This window comes from Pristiophorus japonicus, chromosome 15 (genome assembly GCF_044704955.1).
Source record: "Pristiophorus japonicus isolate sPriJap1 chromosome 15, sPriJap1.hap1, whole genome shotgun sequence".
NCBI lineage: Eukaryota > Metazoa > Chordata > Chondrichthyes > Pristiophoridae > Pristiophorus > Pristiophorus japonicus.
The window spans coordinates 147,471,390-147,490,433 of record NC_091991.1 but is presented as its reverse complement, the minus strand read 5'-3'; the positions used below and the strand labels follow the sequence as shown (position 1 = coordinate 147,490,433).

Sequence of the window (19,044 nt, the reverse complement as noted above, 5' to 3'; positions counted from 1 at the left end):
TTCCAGTTATAATTTTCAATGCGTGACTAGATAAGAGACAAAAACAAAGTTGTCATAACGTCTCAATTTGAGTGTAACTTCTAAAAAGCACTGACTGAATGCTAAACAATCCAAAAGATCTACGCTTACAATATTGGCTGTAACTTTATATAGTTGTATTATGGCAAGCACTATCCTGCACTTGGGAAGGTGTGCAGTCAATTGACTTCTAGGCTGCACGAGAATTGTGTTGCTTGATTCACCAATCCATTTTCTTTTCTTCTTTGAGGGAAGCCTCTTCTGATTGGGATCTCACTGTATGCCAGATTCTGGGCAAAGATCCCATGCATGACTGCCATTAAGACGGCTTCATGATGGTCCAGCAAGATGTGCCATTTCAGATAGAGTAATGCAACAAGGTCAGCTGAACTGAACACTCAACTAAGATCTAATAGCATTCAGCCAACGGAGTCAGGTGGGTTGGGTGACAAGCAATCCAACTGTTAAACCTTCTGTTGATAGTGTTTTGTCACAGGCCGTTTAATGATGCAATGACAATAACATAGATTGATCCACCCCCAAAGTTTCCTTCCCATCACCTAAGGGGAAATCCCACACTTCCACTCAGAACATTCCCATCTGTGAATTGATTGGGCAATATAAGTTGGCACAGCATATTTTTATTTTTCTGCAAGCGCATTCTGTACAGGTCCAATATAACTGGCAGGGGGTGTAGTTCAGCTGGCCTAGGATTCGAGTCTCCATTCCCCAAGATAGAATGCATACTGAGATTAATTAAACAGATTAGAGTTAAAGGCTTAAATGGGACTTGAACCAGTCACATTTTGAACATGGAGCAAGTGCTTTCCTGCTTGTCTTGCCATAGCAATCTTAACTGATTAGCATTAATTCAAGTAATTACTGGATTACGAATTACAAATTTCTAATAGTTTGCTATCTAGAACATTTACTTGCCTGCAGTTATATATTTATATAGAGGTTTCCTTTTCTTTTTGGTGAGATTCAATGATTGGCAGAAAGTGGCCGACACCAAGGAAACCGACATCGGCAGTTGCTGCCACCAGAAAATCTTGCCATAAAAGAAAATATTGAGCTGGAATGCAAAAAATTTAATGCTACGTAAAAACAGATAGCAAGGAACGATTTCAAATGGGTACTCTAATTGCTATTCAGGGAGTGCAGCGAAGGCTCACCAGACTGATTCCCGGGATGGCAGGACTGACATATAAGGAAAGACTGGATCGACTGGGCCCGTATTCACTGGAGATTAGAAGGACGAGAGGGGATCTCATAGAAACATATGAAATTCTGACGGGACTGGACAGGTTAGATTAAGGAAGAATGTTCCTGATGTTGGGGAAGTCCAGAACCAGGGGTCACAGTCTAAGGATAAGGGGGTAAGCCATTTAGGACCGAGATGAGGAGAAACTTCTTCACCCAGTGAGTGGAATTTTCTACCACAGAAAGTTGTTGAGGAAACACAGAAACATAGAAAATAGGTGCAGGAGTAGGCCATTCGGCCCTTCGAGCCTGCGCCGCCATTCAATGAGTTCATGGCTGAACATACAACTTCAGTACCCCATTCCTGCTTTCTCGCCATACCCCTTGATCCCCCTCGTAGTAAGGACTACATCTAACTCCTTTTTAAATATATTTAGTGAATTGACCTCAACAACTTTCTGTGGTAGAGAATTCCACTCTCTGGGTGAAGAAGTTTCTCCTCATCTCGGTACTATATGGCTTACCCCTTATCCTTAGACTGTGACCCCTGGTTCTGGACTTCCCCAACATTGGGAACATTCTTCCTGCACCTAACTTGTCTAAACCCGTCAGAATTTTAAACGTTTCTATGAGATCCCCTCTCATTCTTCTGAACTCCAGTGAATACAAGCCCAGTTGATCCGGTCTTTCTTGATATGTCAGTCCCGCCATCCCGGGAATCAGTCTGGTGAACCTTTGCTGCACTCCCTCAATAGCAAGAATGTCCTTCCTCAAGTTAAGAGACCAAAACTGTACACAATACTCCAGGTGTGGCCTCACCAAGGCCCTGTACAACTGTAGTAACATCTCCCTGACCCTGTACTCAAATCTCCTCGCTATGAAGGCCAACATGCCATTTGCTTTCTTAACCGCCTGTTGTACCTGCATGCCAACCTTCAATGACTGATGTACCATGACACCCAGGTCTCGTTGCACCTCCCCTTTTCCTAATCTGTCACCATTCAGATAATAGTCCGTCTCTCTGTTTTTACCACCAAAGTGGATAACCTCACATTTATTCACATTATACTTCATCTGCCATGCATTTGTTCACTCACCTAACCTATCCAAGTCACTCTGCAGACTCATAGCATCCTCCTCGCAGCTCACACTGCCACCCAACTTAGTGTCATCCGCAAAGTTGGAGATACTACATTTAATCCCCTCGTCTAAATCATTAATGTACAATGTAAACAGCTGGGGCCCCAGCACAGAACCTTGCGGTACCCCACTAGTCACTGCCTGCCATTCTGAAAAGTACCCATTTACTCCTACACTTTGCTTCCTGTCTGCCAACTAGTTCTCAATCCATGTCAGCACACTACCCCCAATCCCATGTGCTTTTACTTTGCACATTAATCTCTTGTGTGGGACCTTGTCGAAAGCCTTCTGAAAGTCCAAATACACCACATCAACTGGTTCTTCCTTGTCCACTCTACTGGAAAGATCCTCAAAAAATTCCAGAAGATTTATCAAGCATGATTTCCCTTTCATAAATCCATGCTGAATTGGACCTATCAAGTCACCTCTTTCCAAATGCGCTGCTATGACATCCTTAATAATTGATTCCATCATTTTATCCACTGCCGATGTCAGGCTGACCGGTCTATAAATCCCTGTTTTCTCTCTCCCTCCTTTTTTAAAAAGTGGGGTTACATTGGCTACCCTCCACTCCATAGGAACTGATCCAAAGTCTATGGAATGTTGGAAAATGACTGTCAATGCATCTGCTATTTCCAAGGCCATCTCCTTAAGTACTCTGGGATGCAGTCCATCAGGGCCTGGGGATTTATCGGCCTTCAATCCCATCAATTTCCACAACACAATTTCCCAACTAATAAGGATTTCCCTCAGTTCCTCCTTCTTACTAGATCCTCTGACCCCTTTTATATCCGGAAAGTTGTTGGTGTTCTCCTTAGTGAATACCGAACCAAAGTACTTGTTCAATTGGTCTGCTATTTTTTTGTTCCCCGTTATGACTTCCCCTGATTCTGACTGCAGGGGACCTACGTTTGTCTTTACTAACCTTTTTCTTTTTACATATCTATAGAAGCTTTTGCAGTCCGTTTTAATGTTCCCTGCAAGCTTCCTCTCGTACTCTATTTTCCCTGCCCTAATCAAACCCTTTGCCCTCCTCTGCTGAGTTCTAAATTTCTCTCAGTCCCCGGGTTCGCTGCTATTTCTGGCCAATTTGTATGCCACTTCCTTGGCTTTAATACTATCCCTGATTTCCCTTGATAGCCACGGTTGAGCCACCTTCCTTTTTTATTTTTACGCCAGAAAGGGATGTACAATTGTTGTAGTTCATCCATGCGGTCTCTAAATGTCTGCCATTGCCCATCCATTGTCAACCCCTTAAGTATTATTCGCCAATCTATCCTAGCCAATTCATGCCTCATACCTTCAAAGTTACCCTCTTTAAGTTCTGGACCATGGTCTCTGAATTAACTGTTTCATTCTTCATCCTAATGTAGAATTCCACCATATTATGGTCACTCTTCCCCAAGGGGCCTCGCACAACGAGATTGCTAATTAATCCTCTCTCATTACACAACACCCAGTCTAAGATGGCCTCCCCCCTAATTGGTTCCTCGACATATTGGTCTCAAAAACCATCCCTTGGGACTGAGATGAGGAGAAACTTCTTCACTCAGAGAGTTGTTATAACCTGTGGAATTCTCTGCCACAGAGAGTTGTTGAGGCCAGTTTGTTGGATATATTCAAGAGGGAGTTAGATATGGCCCTCACGGCTAAAGGGAGAGAAAGCAGGGAAGGGGTGCTGAGGTGAATGATCAGCCATGGTCTTATTGAATGGCGGTGCAGGCTCGATGGACTGAATGGCCTACTCTTGCACCTATTTTCTATGTTTCTATGTTTCTAAGCAGATGATAGGCATCAACCTCTTGAATAATAAAATGCCTCCATTATACTGCCGTCTTGTAAACAATCCTTGGCAAACCATTATTCTCTTTATATTTGCTACGGTGAGCTGTCACGTCACGAAAATTAGTGACGGCAATACAAGTTGCGTTATACTGGGAAGCACTACAGATAATATCCTTTAGGTCACATCATAGAATGATACAGCACAGAAGGAGGCCATTCGGCCCATTGTGTCTGTGACTCTTTGGTAGAGCAATCCAATTAATTCCACTTCCCTGCTCTTTCCCCACAGTCCTGCATTTTTTTTCCCTTCAAGTATTTATCCAATTCCCTTTTGAAAGTTACTATTGAATCTGCTTCCACCACCCTTTCAGACAGTGCGTTCCAGATTGCATCATCTCTCGTTTCCCACATTACAACAGTGACTTCACTCCATAAGTACGTCATTGGCTGCAAAGCAATTTGGGATGCCCAGTGGTCATGAAAGGCGCTATATAAATGCAAGTCTTTCTTTCTACTTTGTGTAAAAAAAAAGATATGTTCCCTCATGTTGCCTCTGATTCTTTTAGCAATCACCTTAAATCTGTGCCCTTTGGTTATCTTCTGCTTCTGGAAGCAGTTTCTCCTGATTTACCCCATCAAAACCATTCATTATTGAGCGCATACAGAACTCATGCTTGTCAGAGAACAGTACGTGCAGAGACGCTCTAAACTGCTGTGCATAAACACTCAGATTACACTGTTTACAATTGGCACCAACTCCAACTGATAAATGACATGAACCCTGAGGCAGTCTATAGCTACCAGTTGTGCTACAAGCTCACGTGCTCCCACATGCAAGTGCAACCATGCTCATAACCACAAAGCCAGTCAGAGTAGACGTCATAAAGCGTGAAGCTCATCTTGGTTTCACAACCTTTGATTTCAATGATTAAGGTGAGAGAAAACGCACTGAAGCTACGTGCTGTGCAGCACTGATGAACTGTGGTGAGCGCATGGGCCCTTGAATTACGCGGGGAATCCACTGTTCTTCCGCGCTAACTCCGATGGGAAATTGGTATAACCCCGAGGGAGACTGTGAAAATGGCCATTTGCTTTGTGTTCTTGGAAAGTTCTGCTGGTCTCCTTTCGGAGTTATGGCAAGAGACCTTTAGAACCTCGGCAGAAATCCAGGGCCACATATGGCGGAATGTTCCCTGTGAGGGAACATCAGCGGCAGGTCGGGGCCATAAAAGGAGTGGCGAGCGGTGGCCATGGGCAGCGTGGAGGCGTGCCACTTCATGGTACAGCGCGAGCTGGTGCAAAAGGACGACGGCTGTGAAGAGTGACGTCATCAAGACCCAGGTCGGTGAATGGAGCGTGGGCAGGTACAGCAGGGGCGAAGGAGTGGTGAGAGACTGTGGAGCGACGTGATCAGGGCCCAGGGGAGGCGCGAGTTCGGGGCCAGGGGCATCACGGGCCAGCCCACACTGCGATATGTGCGCGCACTAGGTCCGTGCAGCAGAGCTGGTCTCCAGTTGTCTTGGGTAATCCTTGCCACTGGACCAAGACCTAGCTCTGTCAAGCCCGTGTGGTGGCTGGTGTGCAACGGCCACCCCACATTAAAAAAATCCACGCACAGGCATCTTCCACCCTTCAGGATGTAGTTCGGGTCCTTCATTGAAATACCTGTGAACTCATCCTTTTTTGGGCGTGGTAGCAAGTCATCCTCATTTCGAGGGACCGCCTATGATGATGTTAAATAAAAATGATAAATTTTTGTTTGTAACAACAGGAGTGAATGCTGAAATTGTGTGCTTGCATCACCGTATTGTTTGAAGCAGTTGGCGGTTTATCCAAATTCAACTTCATCAGAGGAAAGAAGTGGATATATACTTAAAAAGAAAGAATTTGCCGGACTATGGGGAAAGCAGCAGAGTGGGACTAGCTGGGTAGCTCTATCAAAGAACCGGCACAGGCACGACGGGAGGAATGGCTTCCTTCTGTGCTGTAAGATTCTATGTGGTTATCGTTTTACAACATCCTATCAGGTCGCAATGCGGTACAGTCCCGTTTGGGGGCGGTAACCGAGGTGAAGCAGGATTTCATGTGCCCGGTGCAGAAGTCCCCCCCCGCCCCCCCCTCGGCAACAAAATAAAAGAATTATTTTTTTTACATTTAGAATTTTGCTGATTTTATTTCTGCTCATAAAAGTGGTGTCAGTGCTGGGAACGAGAACACTCTGCCCTCTTTGGCAACCAGTGTCAGCATCCAGCATTCCCAGGTCAAATAAAGCACAGGCCAGCTGGAGGGTAAAGCTCTCTGATCCTTCAATGCATTTGAATCTCAGCCCCAGGGCAGTACCTTGAGAACAGTGTGATGTATTTTCTCTCTCCCTGTCCCACATCACCGATTATAAAGCCTATCCGAGTGAGATTTGGTACCAATTTGTAACAATTTTAAGCTCGGAGTTTCTGCCCAAAAGGAACTGGGTTAAGACTGGCCAAGCAGTATGACCTTCAGAAAAGAGATTTTAACCAGCAGTCCCACAAGGGATTGAAACTCGAGATCCCACAGATGGAAAGGATGGTGTGTAACCGTGGAGTCCAACGGTTATGAGCTGTGTGACAGATCTCTGTGACTCAACTGGTGAGTGGGCCATTTCTGAGAACACTTGAGGCAAGCAAAATCATGATTATGCCATGCTGTTTTCTCCTTCAGTTCTGTCCACTTCACTTCACGCAGCCCCTCCTCAACTTGGCTCTTTCCCCCACTCTCTCCTTGTCCACACTCCTGCATGTTTGGTCCAATTCTGTCTGTGTCACTTCTCTCCCTCACTCTCTCTCTACGAATAAATCCTAGTGACAGTTGCACCATTCGCTGAGTGACAGGTTGCATACCCAGAGAAACCACTGAACAGAACTTGGGCATCATGGAGAAGCCAATCTCTATTTGTGTCTACTTTGTGTATGATAATTTGAATCAGGGCGAATATAAACAAATTCATGCTTTTGAATGAAGGCACACTTAACAATCTGTGTGTTATATTACCCTCTTTAAAAAGCTAAATTCCCTTACTAAATCCTCATTATAAATCAGTGGCTGCTTAGTGAAATAAGATTTCTTCAAATTTTAATGCAGGCTAAACTATATCTAGCAGCCTTGTCAATTAAGTGTTTTCAGAATTTTTGTATATATTTAAAAGACTGTAAACTCAATGCACCCATATCAAGTTCCTACATTTTAACAGAAGTGTTAACCTGTTTATTTTAAATAGGCCACAGCCTTTTGTTAAAATAATGGAGAAGGGAATTTGATATAAGCACGTTGGCTTTTGTATGATATCAGTCAAAGCGATTTCCAGTTTTATATCTTCAGTGTCGCGTTGGCCTCGCTGGTTTACTATTATAAGTATTGCATTACGCCACGAAGCTCCATGGCTACAAGCACAACACAGAAAGGATTCACACTCCAGCAATACAGCAGCATGGCGTCAGGTAAAACTTACTGTGACTAATAGTCTGTAGTTCCACAGTTCTGGGGATTCTTTCCACATAGTTGGGCATGCAAGACTTCCGACTGACTTTCGACTTGAACAAGGTGTTCACTAACGTTGACTTTCCGAGCCCACTTTCACCTGTGTTTGGAGACAAAGCAACACTTAAACAGCAGTTTTACTTTTCTACAGAGGACTAGAAAGTTTTAACTTGTAAAAACAGAGAGTGGCAAAATCAACTAACCACAGATATTGGGCCAGACGTTATCTGTGACTTAAATATGAACGAGTGTTTTACAAACTGTTTACTCAATAAGTGCAACTCATTTTTGTTTTATTGCAACCACCCAAAGGGAGGGATTTTGTTCAAAGCGCTGTCCTTAATGTCTTTTTAACAAAATATATATATTGTTTATGAAAATATCTGTAGCCATCTAAAAAGAGAGGTTTTCTGGAGTCCCAACATTTTGGGGCTTCTTGCATCCAGGCCATTTCTATGATGAACAATGTGCATCTTGGAGAGGCCCCGTTCATTTTGATGGGACTATCATTTCGGAACAGCTTGGCTGCCTACTTGGAACTGCACGACCCCAGGAAAGCGCACCATTTATCACTGCCATGTACTTGCTGTAGTGATAGAAAACAGGTGCACATCTCTGTCTTCCCCAATCTCGATTGTGCCTTCAGAGGGAGCCACCTGGGGGAATCTGTTTTTCCACTGAAAAGGAAAGTTGAAGTGAGCACCTCTGAGCACTCAGTTCAAGGGGACCATCGACAAGAGGCTAGAATTAGGTTACCCGCTAGCTTTGAGTTGACAGGAAATGGTCCTTTTTATGGTGGCATCCAAGGGGAGAGAAGAAAATTTAAAAAATTAAATTGGAGGAAAAACAAACAAAATTGACTGACAATTCAGCGGGGTTGTTGGGTCGATCCCTTCCCTGCGCTAAACATGCTGATCCCAGTCGGGCACCGATAGTGGGTACTACGCCACTGGCAGCAGTGATCTGAAACAAGGAGGGGTCAGTCAGCCAGCCACCCCACTCTAGATCACTTTCCCATGGTCAAAAGGCCTGCCAAAACACCCATGCTTAGACTTACAATGAAGAATGACTACTTGGATGAGGAGTGAGAGGGCGCTCAGTCCCCATAGAACTGAGCCCTAACTGGAATTAACACTTTCCAGAGGAGAAACAATTGGGTAAATGAAATTGTTTTAGTGCTAAGTAGATAATGCAGACACAATTCAGTCGCTTTCTTTTTTTGTAATAAGAGTCACAGAAAATATTAAACCATTGGAGTTAAAAATGTGATGAACGTCAAACCATCTTAAATACTAGGGATCAGTAATTATTGTTAGACCATTAAGATGATAACTATGTTCAAAAAGCATCACGTAACATTTCATGAATCCAATCTTTGATACTAAACAAAATATATGTATGCCAGATGTTTGTCAGTAACTGTTGAATACAGTTTTGTTATCCAACGTCTCCTAATTACATAAAACTTATCTGCTGCCCAACAGAATTTCTTTGGAGACTCAGACAGATTAAGAAGCATCTTGTTAGCACAACCTTATATACCGATGAGGACCTACCTGATTAATTCTTTCAAGAATTCCTGTTAACTGTTCCCTCAATTCAAATCGCATCGTCAGCACAATCCAGTTAATTTAAGTAACTTTGCAGTTAAGGTGCTTAATTTCGGGCAATCAATCAATCAATACCATCAATTCCTGTTTGGGACAAACTCTATTCCTTATGTGTTTTCAACAAAATATTCAGCGCTCAGTCAGGCTCATGCAGCTTGACATTTAAACACGACTGTTACCTCGCTCTAACAGTCCCTTACAGCAGCATTGTAATACAACAAATCTGATCTTTTCTGTTCCACACCCCCATTCCTCAACCCATAAGACCATGGACCTCCAAATTTACTGCCATGGTTTTTAACTTTTGCATATTCTTACAGCAGCGCTTCATTCTCTGCAATCTTCACAGGCACGTTGGCTACTAGTTCGCTGGTCAAGCGCAGCGATCCATTTAAAAGTACATCAACTAACATATCATGCACCCCAATAATTCTCCCAACCTCCACTCCATCAAAATAAATATAAAAATAGGCATACTGCAAGGAAATGTCAAAAATATTAATTTCTCTCCAAAATATAACCTAAACTGAATATGAACTGATGTGTAGCTTCTATAATTCACTTAAGGTTGGATGGTCTGCAGTTCTCTCATTTATGGAATAAATTGATATTCAATGGATTACAGCTATGTGTCCATAATGCACGCTTCCATTTAAGATTGATTGCAACAAGCCTTGTTTTATTTTACTTTACAAGCACAGTTTTATTGGCTCTATTGGTTAAGTAACTAATAATTTTGCCTCGTGTAATCTGTGAAAGAACCCTGCCACTCCTCCTTTACTTAACCTTTGACCAGTCTAGAGCTCACAGGTTTATTTTACTCGGGGTCCTGTGTTGTGAAGGGGTCCTGTGTTGCGAAATGGACCCAGATACATCATCTCCATCAGATTCCGGTCGAACTCCTTTTTACTGGACACTTACAACGATTACTAAATCCACTCATCATAATGTGCCCCGCTGATTATATCGCTGGAAAAGGGCTCCTTAAATCCCATCAAACATTTTTTTCAAGCAAATTAGTTCTTATTGAGTTGCAATATTGTGAATTGCACCGTAAGAGCAACAGAAGCTGACATTACATCAATAGTTCCACTGTGTCGATGAAATGAGAAGAAAGGAGAGTCACAAGAGTCGTAAATCATTATGTGCGCCATCATTTGCTGATCTACTCAAGACCTCTGGTGGATTTGGTCATGGAAAGGTCAGAGTTCTGGCAACATTTTTAATAGACAACATGCATCGGACTCTTTGCTTTGTGCTACTGGTGGTGCAGAAAACAATTTTGCTGCCAGGTGGGGCAGACCCAGTATGACACGTCCTAACTTCCTGCGAGATACTGCAGAACCAGCGTGGGAACTGCCTCACTGTCATCAAACAAACAAACCAAAAAGGCTAAAGGCAAATTTGTCAATGACAGCACGTATACTTAATGCATTATTGAACACTGCCGCTTTATATAACACAGCCCACTGCACTGAAAAGCTCAGACCCAGTGCCAAGCACATGTCTAACAGAAAATACGCTATGCTACCTGTTACTTTATGAAGACTGAAATGAGAGTGTGGCACATTTAAATGGTTATAATGAGTGTTCAAGTTATGTTTTGAACCGGATTAAGGCACAGTAAAATGCTTTCATCAACTGATGTCCCTGATTTCAACAGAAAACACGTTGGAGCATTCATTACAACCATGACTAAACAGATAGTACTGAGTTGCACCAGCTGAGCTCCTTATTGAAATCTGCCCTTTTACCACACACTGAAGCCCATTCTCTCAGCCAGCATTAGGTGGAACCGATTATATATATAAAAAATCGCATTATACGTGGCAAGAAATATATTTGTCTCCTGTTCACATTTTTAAATAATTTCTGATTCTGACCAGCTTTCTTATACAAAGTGAATTGAATAGCACCAGGAATATCTTCAGGAAAGAAGAGAAAAGTAGAAAAAACGAGTAAGAAATAAAGTTGCCAATTTTGGGAAATAGTCCGTTATTAGTACCAGGCAATAGTGGGCCTTGCAGTATGAGCCTTTGCAGGAACTGTTTACCCACTTATTGAAACCCTAAATCTAAATCTGCCTGAGGACACGGAGATCATGGACTGACTCTGAATTCATAAGCTAGAGAAGACAATCTGAAGAGGGCCATTGCAGAGTTGAGCAGTGTACATGTGGGTATGAACCCACATTGAATGATCCGCCATTTATGAATATCTGAATGATACTCAAAGACTCAATATTAAAAGGGGAAGGAAGGGCATGGAGGAGAATCATCTAAACAGTTCCTGAAAAGGCTCATACTGTAAGGCCCACTATTGCCTGGTACTAATAACAGATTATCTCCCAGAATTGGCAACTTTATTTCTTACTTTTTTTTGCTACTTTTCTCTTCTTTCCTGAAGATATTCCTGGTGCTAGTCAAAGAGCAGAGAGGTTTCCCCAGTGTCACGGAATAAACGTATTCCTCAACCCACAAAAACAACTTGCATTTATAACTTTTAACGTAAAACATCCCACGGCGCTTTACAGGAACGTTAACAAAATTTGACACCGAGCCACAGAGATATTAGGACAGATGACCATAAGCTTGGTCGAAGAGGTAGGTTTTAAGGAGCGTCTTAGAATATACGAACATGAAATAGGAGGAGTAGGCCATTTGGCCCCTCGAGCCTGCTCTGCCATTTAATAAGAACCTAGCCGATCTGATCTTGGGCTCAGCTCCACTTCTCTGCCCGCTCCCCATAACCCTTCACTCCCATATCGTTCAAAAATCAGTTTATCTCCACCTTAAATATATTCAATGACCCAGCCTTCACAGCTCTCTGGGGCAGAAAATTCCACAAACTTATGACCCCCCGAGAAAAAAAATTCCTCCAGTTCTAAATGGGTCACCCCTTATTCTTAAACTATGTCCCCTAGTTCTAGATTCCCCCATGAGTGGAAACATCCTCTCTGCATCTACCTTGTCGAGCCCCCCAGGTATCTTATATGTTTCAATAAGATCACCTCCCATTTTTCTAAACTTCATGAGTATAGACCCAACCTGCTTAACCTTTCTTCATAAGTCAACCCCTTCATCTCAGGAATCAACTTAGTGAACCTTCACTGAACTGCCTCCCAATGCAAGTATATCCCTCCTTAAAGACCAAAACTGTACGCGGTACTCTAGGTGTGGTCTCACCAATACCCTGTACAGTTGTAGCAGTAGTTCTCTGCTTTTATACTCCATCCCTCTTGCAGTAAAGGCCAACATTCCATTTGCCTTCCTGATTATTTGCTGTACCTGCATACTAACTTTGTGTGTTTCATGCACAAGGACCCCCAGGCCCCTCTACTGCAGCATTTTGTAATCTCTCTCCATTTAAATTATAATTTGCTTTTTTATTTTTCCTGCCAAAGTGGATAACCACATTATACTCCACCTGCCAAATGTTTGCCCAATCATTGAGCCTGTCTATATCCCTTTGCAGATTCTGTGTGTCCTCCTCACAACTTGCTTTCCCACCCATCTTTGTATCATCAGCAAACCTGGCTACATTACACTGTCCCTTCATCCAAGTCATTAATATAGATTGTAAATATATTACAATCTTTATCAGGGCGATGTTACGGGAGGTGGAAGTAAGCATCACCATCAAAAACCCATAAAACGATCATTTATCCGTTTGTGGAAGCTTACTGTGTGCAAATTATCTGCCACATTTGTTACCAATGACTGAACTGCAAAAATATTTAATTGGCTGTGAAACACTTTGGAATGTCATGAGGATATGAAAGACGCAGGTTTTGCTTCTTCATCTGGAAGTCAGCATTGCTTCAGGCTCAATAGTGTTAAAGTTTTATCGTCACTGGAAAGTTCAGTCTCACCGTCTTGGATTTCTCACAGATAGTCACTGAGTTAAACTCTGAATCGTATTCACATACAAAGCTTTCCCACAGACAGAGACAAAAGAACAAACAAAGGAGTAATAATTTCCCTTCTGTTTGTAATTAAATGGTCAGTTTAAACTACCAGTGTACACAGGCTAATTAGGAAAATCAAGCAAAATTTGCTTTACGTATACCCTGTATATACAAATGCCATGAAAGAGATACTTGCGTACTTTGCAAACATACCCAGTCACAGATGAAAACTAAAGCTAGAATTAAGTTGACTGTTTTCAGAATGGAATATTTACATTTATTCCAGATACTCATCATCATAGGCAGTCCCTCGGAGTCAAGGATGAGTTCTCAGGTGACTGATGAGTCCAATGCGGGACTTACAGTCTCTGTCACAGGTGGGGCAGACAGTGGTTGAAGGAAAGGCTGGGTGGGGAGCCTGGGTTGACGCATGCTCCTTCCGCTGTCTACGCTTGGTTTCTGCTTGTTCTCGGCAATGGGACGAGTTGCTCAGTGCCCTCCCGGATGCTCTTCCTCCACTTTGGGCAGTCGTGGGATTCCCAGGAGTCGGTGGGGATGTTACACTTTATCAAGGAGGCTTTGAGAGTGTCCTTGAAGCGTTTCATCCGTATGACAAAGGTCCTCTACCAACCTGATCCCGCCACACAGCTCTGCCCGCCCGATTATCAAAATCCACGACGAGGCCTTGGATAACGTGGACCATTTTCTATACCTCTGGAGCCTACTGTCAGCAAGAACAGACATTGACGACGAGGTCCAACACTTCCTTCAGTGCACCAGCGCAGCCTTTGGTCGCCTGAGGAAGAGTGTGTTTGAAGACCAGGACCTCAAATCTGGCACCAAGCTCATGGTCTACAGGGCAGTAGTGATACCTGCCCTCCTATATGGCTGAGAGATGTGGAAGCTGGAGAAGTACCAGCAGTGCTGCCTTCGCAAGATCCTGCAAATCCAGTGGCAGGATAGATGCACCAATGTCAGTGTTCTCGCTCAGGCCAACGTCCCCAGCAACAAAGCATTGACCACGCTCAATAAGCTCTGTTGGGTGGGCCACATCGTCCGCATGTCCAACATGAGACTCCCAAAGCAAGCACTCTAGATACTGCACACACACTGACCCAGTAATGATCCGCTAACCAATCTGCAGTCCACTGAATGTGAAAGGAGAAAGAGAGAACCATTTTAATAGCTTAAGAACTGAACCTTTTGTTTCTAATGGTGTCAGCCTTGGTTTAGTGGTAGCACGTCTGAGCAGAAGATTGTGGGTTCAGGCTCCACTCCAGAGACTGCAGCACAGAGTCTCGGCTAACAATTCAGTGCAGTACCGAGGGAGTGCTGCACTGTTGGAAGTGCTGTCTGTCCGATGAGATCTTAAACTGAGCTGTCAGGTGGAGGTGAAAGATTCCATGGTACTATTTGATGAGGAGGAGAGGATTCCCCTGGTGTCATGGACATGCTGCACTTCCCTACACCACAACAGTGACGACACTTCAAAATTACTTAATTGGCTGTGATGCACTTTGGGATGTCTGGAGTTCATCAAAGGTGCTGCAAAAATGCAAGTTTGTTTGTTCTTTCTAACTAGAAAAGGATACCATCAAGATCATTTTTTTTTAGAAATGGTACGTGTGAAATCACAACCAAACATCATAATTTCCAATTTATGTTGAGCAAGTGGATCCTAGCATGACCTAGTACAAAGATTGAATACTTTTGGAAGGTATTGAAGGGTTTGCCAGCACCTGTAGAGCTGTACCCCAGGGAGAGTCAGTACCTTCAGGGGAGGAAGAAAGTTAGCATAAAACAGAGTGGCTGAGATAGAAACTCAGGGGCCCAAGTTTCGGGCCGCGCCTAGAAAAGCGCAGCCCTGACCTGGACGCCCGTTTTTCGCGCCAAAAAGTGTGCCTAAAAAAAAACTTCCAGATTCTCCGGCTCCCTGCTGGTCCTCTTGGGCCTGGCGCGGCGCAGCAAGAGCTGTAGGGGGCGGAGCTAGGTCTCTGCGCTGAAAACAGTGCTGGGATCTCTGCACATGCACGCTACAGTGGGCGCGCATGTGCAGTAGCTCCAGGCGCCCAAAACTGTGTGGGAGGGGCCCGAAGCACGCAGCCCCTAGCCCTGGCCGAATGGCCTCACTGGGGCTGCGTGCATAAGGCTCCTCCCACGCCCAGCTCCTGGTTCCTCCCGACCCGACTCGACTCGACTCCTGCTTCCCCCGCCCCCGGACCGGACCCGACCCCCGCTCCCCCCCGCCCCCGGACCGGACCCGCGCTCCCCCCCCCGCCACCCGACACGAACCGACTCGCTCTCCCTCCCTCCCCCCCCGACCCGAACCAACCCTCCCTCCATCCCCCCCCCCCCCGGATCGGACCTGACCTGACTTGACCCGCGCTCCCGACCCCGGACATGACCCGACCCAACGCCACCTACCTGTAAATCTGGTGCTGGGGACGGGCCCTGCCCGAAGTCTTGGGCCCGGCCAGGCCCGGCCCGTTCAGCCTTCTCCTGCCCCGTTCAGCCTCCCCCCGTCCCCCGCCCCCCCTTCTCCTTCTCCCCCCCTCCTCCTTCCCCCCCTTTCCCCTTCCCCCCCTCCTCCTTCCCCCCCTTTCCCCTTCCCCCCCTCCTCCTCCTCCTCTTCCCCCCTCCCGCCCCTCCTCCTCTTCCCCCCTCCCGCCCCTCCTCCTCTTCCCCCCTCCCCCCCTCCCTCTACCCCCCTCCTTCCCTCGCTGTCAGAAACACAGACACCGACAGACAGAGTGTGAGAGACACACACAGACAGACAGAGATATAGAGACACTGGGGGGAGCATCCCAGCACGCTGTTGGAGGGCTCCCGGTGCTGTAGTCGGTAAGTAGAAAATGTTTTATTTACTGATTTTAAAAAAAAATTATTTATTAATTTTTTTTGATTGATTTATTGGTTGATTTATTGATGTTTTTATCATTTATTATTGATGATGGCTCTTTATTTGTAAAACTGAAGTGTTTAATGTTTGTAAACTTCCCTTTAAACCCCCCCCATTCCCTACGCCTGATTTGTAACCTACGCCTGATTTTCTAAAGTATAGACAAGGTTTTTTCGAGCATACAAAAATCTTCACTTACTCCATTCTAAGTTAGTTTGGAGTAAGTTTTCACTGCCGAAACTTTGAAAACAGGCGTAAGTGGCCGGACACGCCCCCTTTTGAAAAAAAAATTCTGTTCCAAAGTGAAACTGTTCTAACTGACTAGAACTGGAGCAAACTAAATGCCGAGAATTTGAATTTCTAAGATACTCCGTTCTACATCAGTTGCTCCAAAAAATCAGGAGCAACTGAGGCCGAAACTTGGGCCCTCAGTCTCTAACCATTCTAGATGTTCTTGGATCGGCAACTAGCAATAACCTCTCTCATTGTGCCCAGTAGGATGGTAGACTCAGTTCCTAAAGGTGTAAAAACTCAGAACAACAGCTAAAACCTACCATTTCATTCACAATAAATCACCGTGTTCATGCAATGAGATTTCAGAATGAGCAGGCTTGTAAGTTGCTGCAGTCCACACCTCAACCTGCTCTCATAAAAAGCCGCTCTCGAGAAGTCTGTCTCGGGGAAACCTTGGCAAGGTTTGTTTTTAACTCAATTGGGTCATAAAAAGCAACTGTGTTTGGAGGGTTGAATAAAACACACAGACTGCACCGTGTAAAAGCCATGACATCATCTGTGAGATGCGAATAATTGGAGGCTGCTCCACTAGTTGAACTGCATATTAGAACAGTCTGGTCAGAAATGTATTTTAAGTTTCAAGACACTTGTTCGTTTGATGATTCCACAACTATAAGTGCACAGCTTTCTATTTTTACATTAAGAATAATACACAGCCACAGGATGAGCAAAGAACAGAAGTACTTGGGGGAGATTTTTTGTTGGGGGGGTTCTCCCGAGCTCCCACTGTAACTTTGGCAGAGAGAGACAGCGTAAATAGCTGCTTATGTCATCTCTCCGGAGTTCCCACTCTCCCAGAGTTATAGCTGTATGAATGCCAGTGGTTTTTTTTCTCCTCCCCTATGAAAAGCAGTCACTTTTCTGAACAGAATCTTTGTGGACTATAGCTGGCCATCATTCAATGCAAGCGGATGTGTTCTCTGCTGACACAAAAGAGGCTCTCCTCCATGGAGTGTGTCCATTAAGAGCCCCTGATTGCACTATAGTTTGCGTGATGAGAGCCAGTCTGAGGAGCTGTGTTTGTATTTCTAAAGCTACCCCAGTGGAAGGGGTTGGTACCTTCTCAGAAAACTCAGTGCGAGAGTTAGCGCAACTATTTCTAAAAGAACACAACACAGACTCTGTATGTGCAGTGAGTCCTGGCAAGCTTTCACATAAGCATCCCCCTTCGATGATGTTAATGGAGTGAACACACTTGCACAGCACGTCCTACCATATATTTCTTTTAAATTTGTTCTGGGATGGGGGCGTCGCTGGCAAGGCCATCGTTTATTGCCCATCCCTAATTTCCCTCAAGAAGTTGGTGGTGAGCTGCCGCCTTAAACCGCTGCAGTCCGTGTGGTGAAGGTACTCCCACAGTGCTGTTAGGGAAGGAGTTCCAGGATTTTGACCTAGCAACGATGAAGGAACGGCGATATATTTCCAAGTCAGGATGGTGTGTGACTTTGGAGGGGAACTTGCCGGTGATGGTGGTTGCCCTTGTACTTCTAGGTGGTAGAGGTTGCAGGTTTGGGAGGTGCTGCCGAAGAAGCCTTGGTGAGTTGCTGCAGTGCATCTTGTAGATGGTACACACTGCAGCCACGGTGCACTGGTGGTGGACGCTGTGAATGTTGAAGGTGGTAGAGGGTGGGGTGCCATATATGGGGAACACCATCACACAAACATTATTTCTGATACGCAGGACCTGTTTAAAAATGTACGCTGTGCAATACACGATAAATAACTTATTAAAAACACATACTCCTACATTACAGCAGTGACCACACTTCAAAATTACCTCATTGGCTGTAAAATGCTTTGGGACGCCCAGTGGTCATGAAAGGTACTATATAAATACAAGTCTTTCCTTTCCTTTCCATCTATCCTATTTACACTTCCTATTACTTATTGCAATGATACTTATGATACAAAAGCAGTAGTAAGCCTGAGGATTGGGAGGATTTAGTATTCAAAAAAAGGAGGACCAAGAAATAGAGAGAGAAAATAGAATAAGAGTAAAATAGCAAGGGACATAAAAAGAGATTGTAAAAGCTTCTATAGATATGTAAAAAGGAAGAGATTAGCAAAAGTGAACTTGAGTCCCTTACAGGCAGAGACAGGAGAAATTATCATGGGGAATAAGGAAATGGCAGAAATATTAAACAAATATTTTGGGCTAGCTGGGAGACGGCGGGTTTTCCAGCATGTGTGGAGTTTTAACTCCATGACGTGTGTGTGATGTAAAGGGTGGGGACAGGCTGGCTTCCATCGTGCAGGGAACACAGACCAGGACATTGCGTGACCAGGTAAGTGCTGGGCCCAGGTTGGGGTGGGGTGGGGGTAGGGGGTTCAAAGCCCTGGGGGGGGGGGAGGGAGGGAGGAAGAGGGGGGAGTCACATCAAGTGAATGTGGTGTATTTGTATTTTCAAAAAGCATTCGATAAGGTGCAACACAAGAGCTTATTACATAAAATTAGGGCTCATGGGATTGGGGGTAATATATAAGGATGGATTGAGGATTGGTTAACGGACAGAAAATAGAGAGTAGGAATAAACGGGTCATTTTTCAGATTGGCAGGCCTATATTCCTGTTAGAAGAATGAGAGGTGATCTCATTGAAACACACAACATTCTTACAAGGCTTGACAAGGTAGATGTTGGAGTATGTTTCCCCTGGCTGGGCAATCTTGAACCAGG

At 44.5% G+C, this 19,044-nt stretch overlaps 1 protein-coding gene across 8 annotated transcripts in view; it reads right to left on the bottom strand.

Annotated features, from left to right (window-relative positions):
- Nucleotides 1–19,044, bottom strand: part of septin12 (septin 12) — a 429,590-nt gene that overhangs the window by 74,027 nt on the left and 336,519 nt on the right. For all 8 annotated transcript variants that reach the window (XM_070901064.1, XM_070901066.1, XM_070901070.1 and 5 more), the window contains one exon: nucleotides 7,631–7,759. In XM_070901064.1, the coding sequence (XP_070757165.1) occupies nucleotides 7,631–7,759 (129 nt within the window). The remainder of the gene's footprint in view (nucleotides 1–7,630; nucleotides 7,760–19,044) is intronic.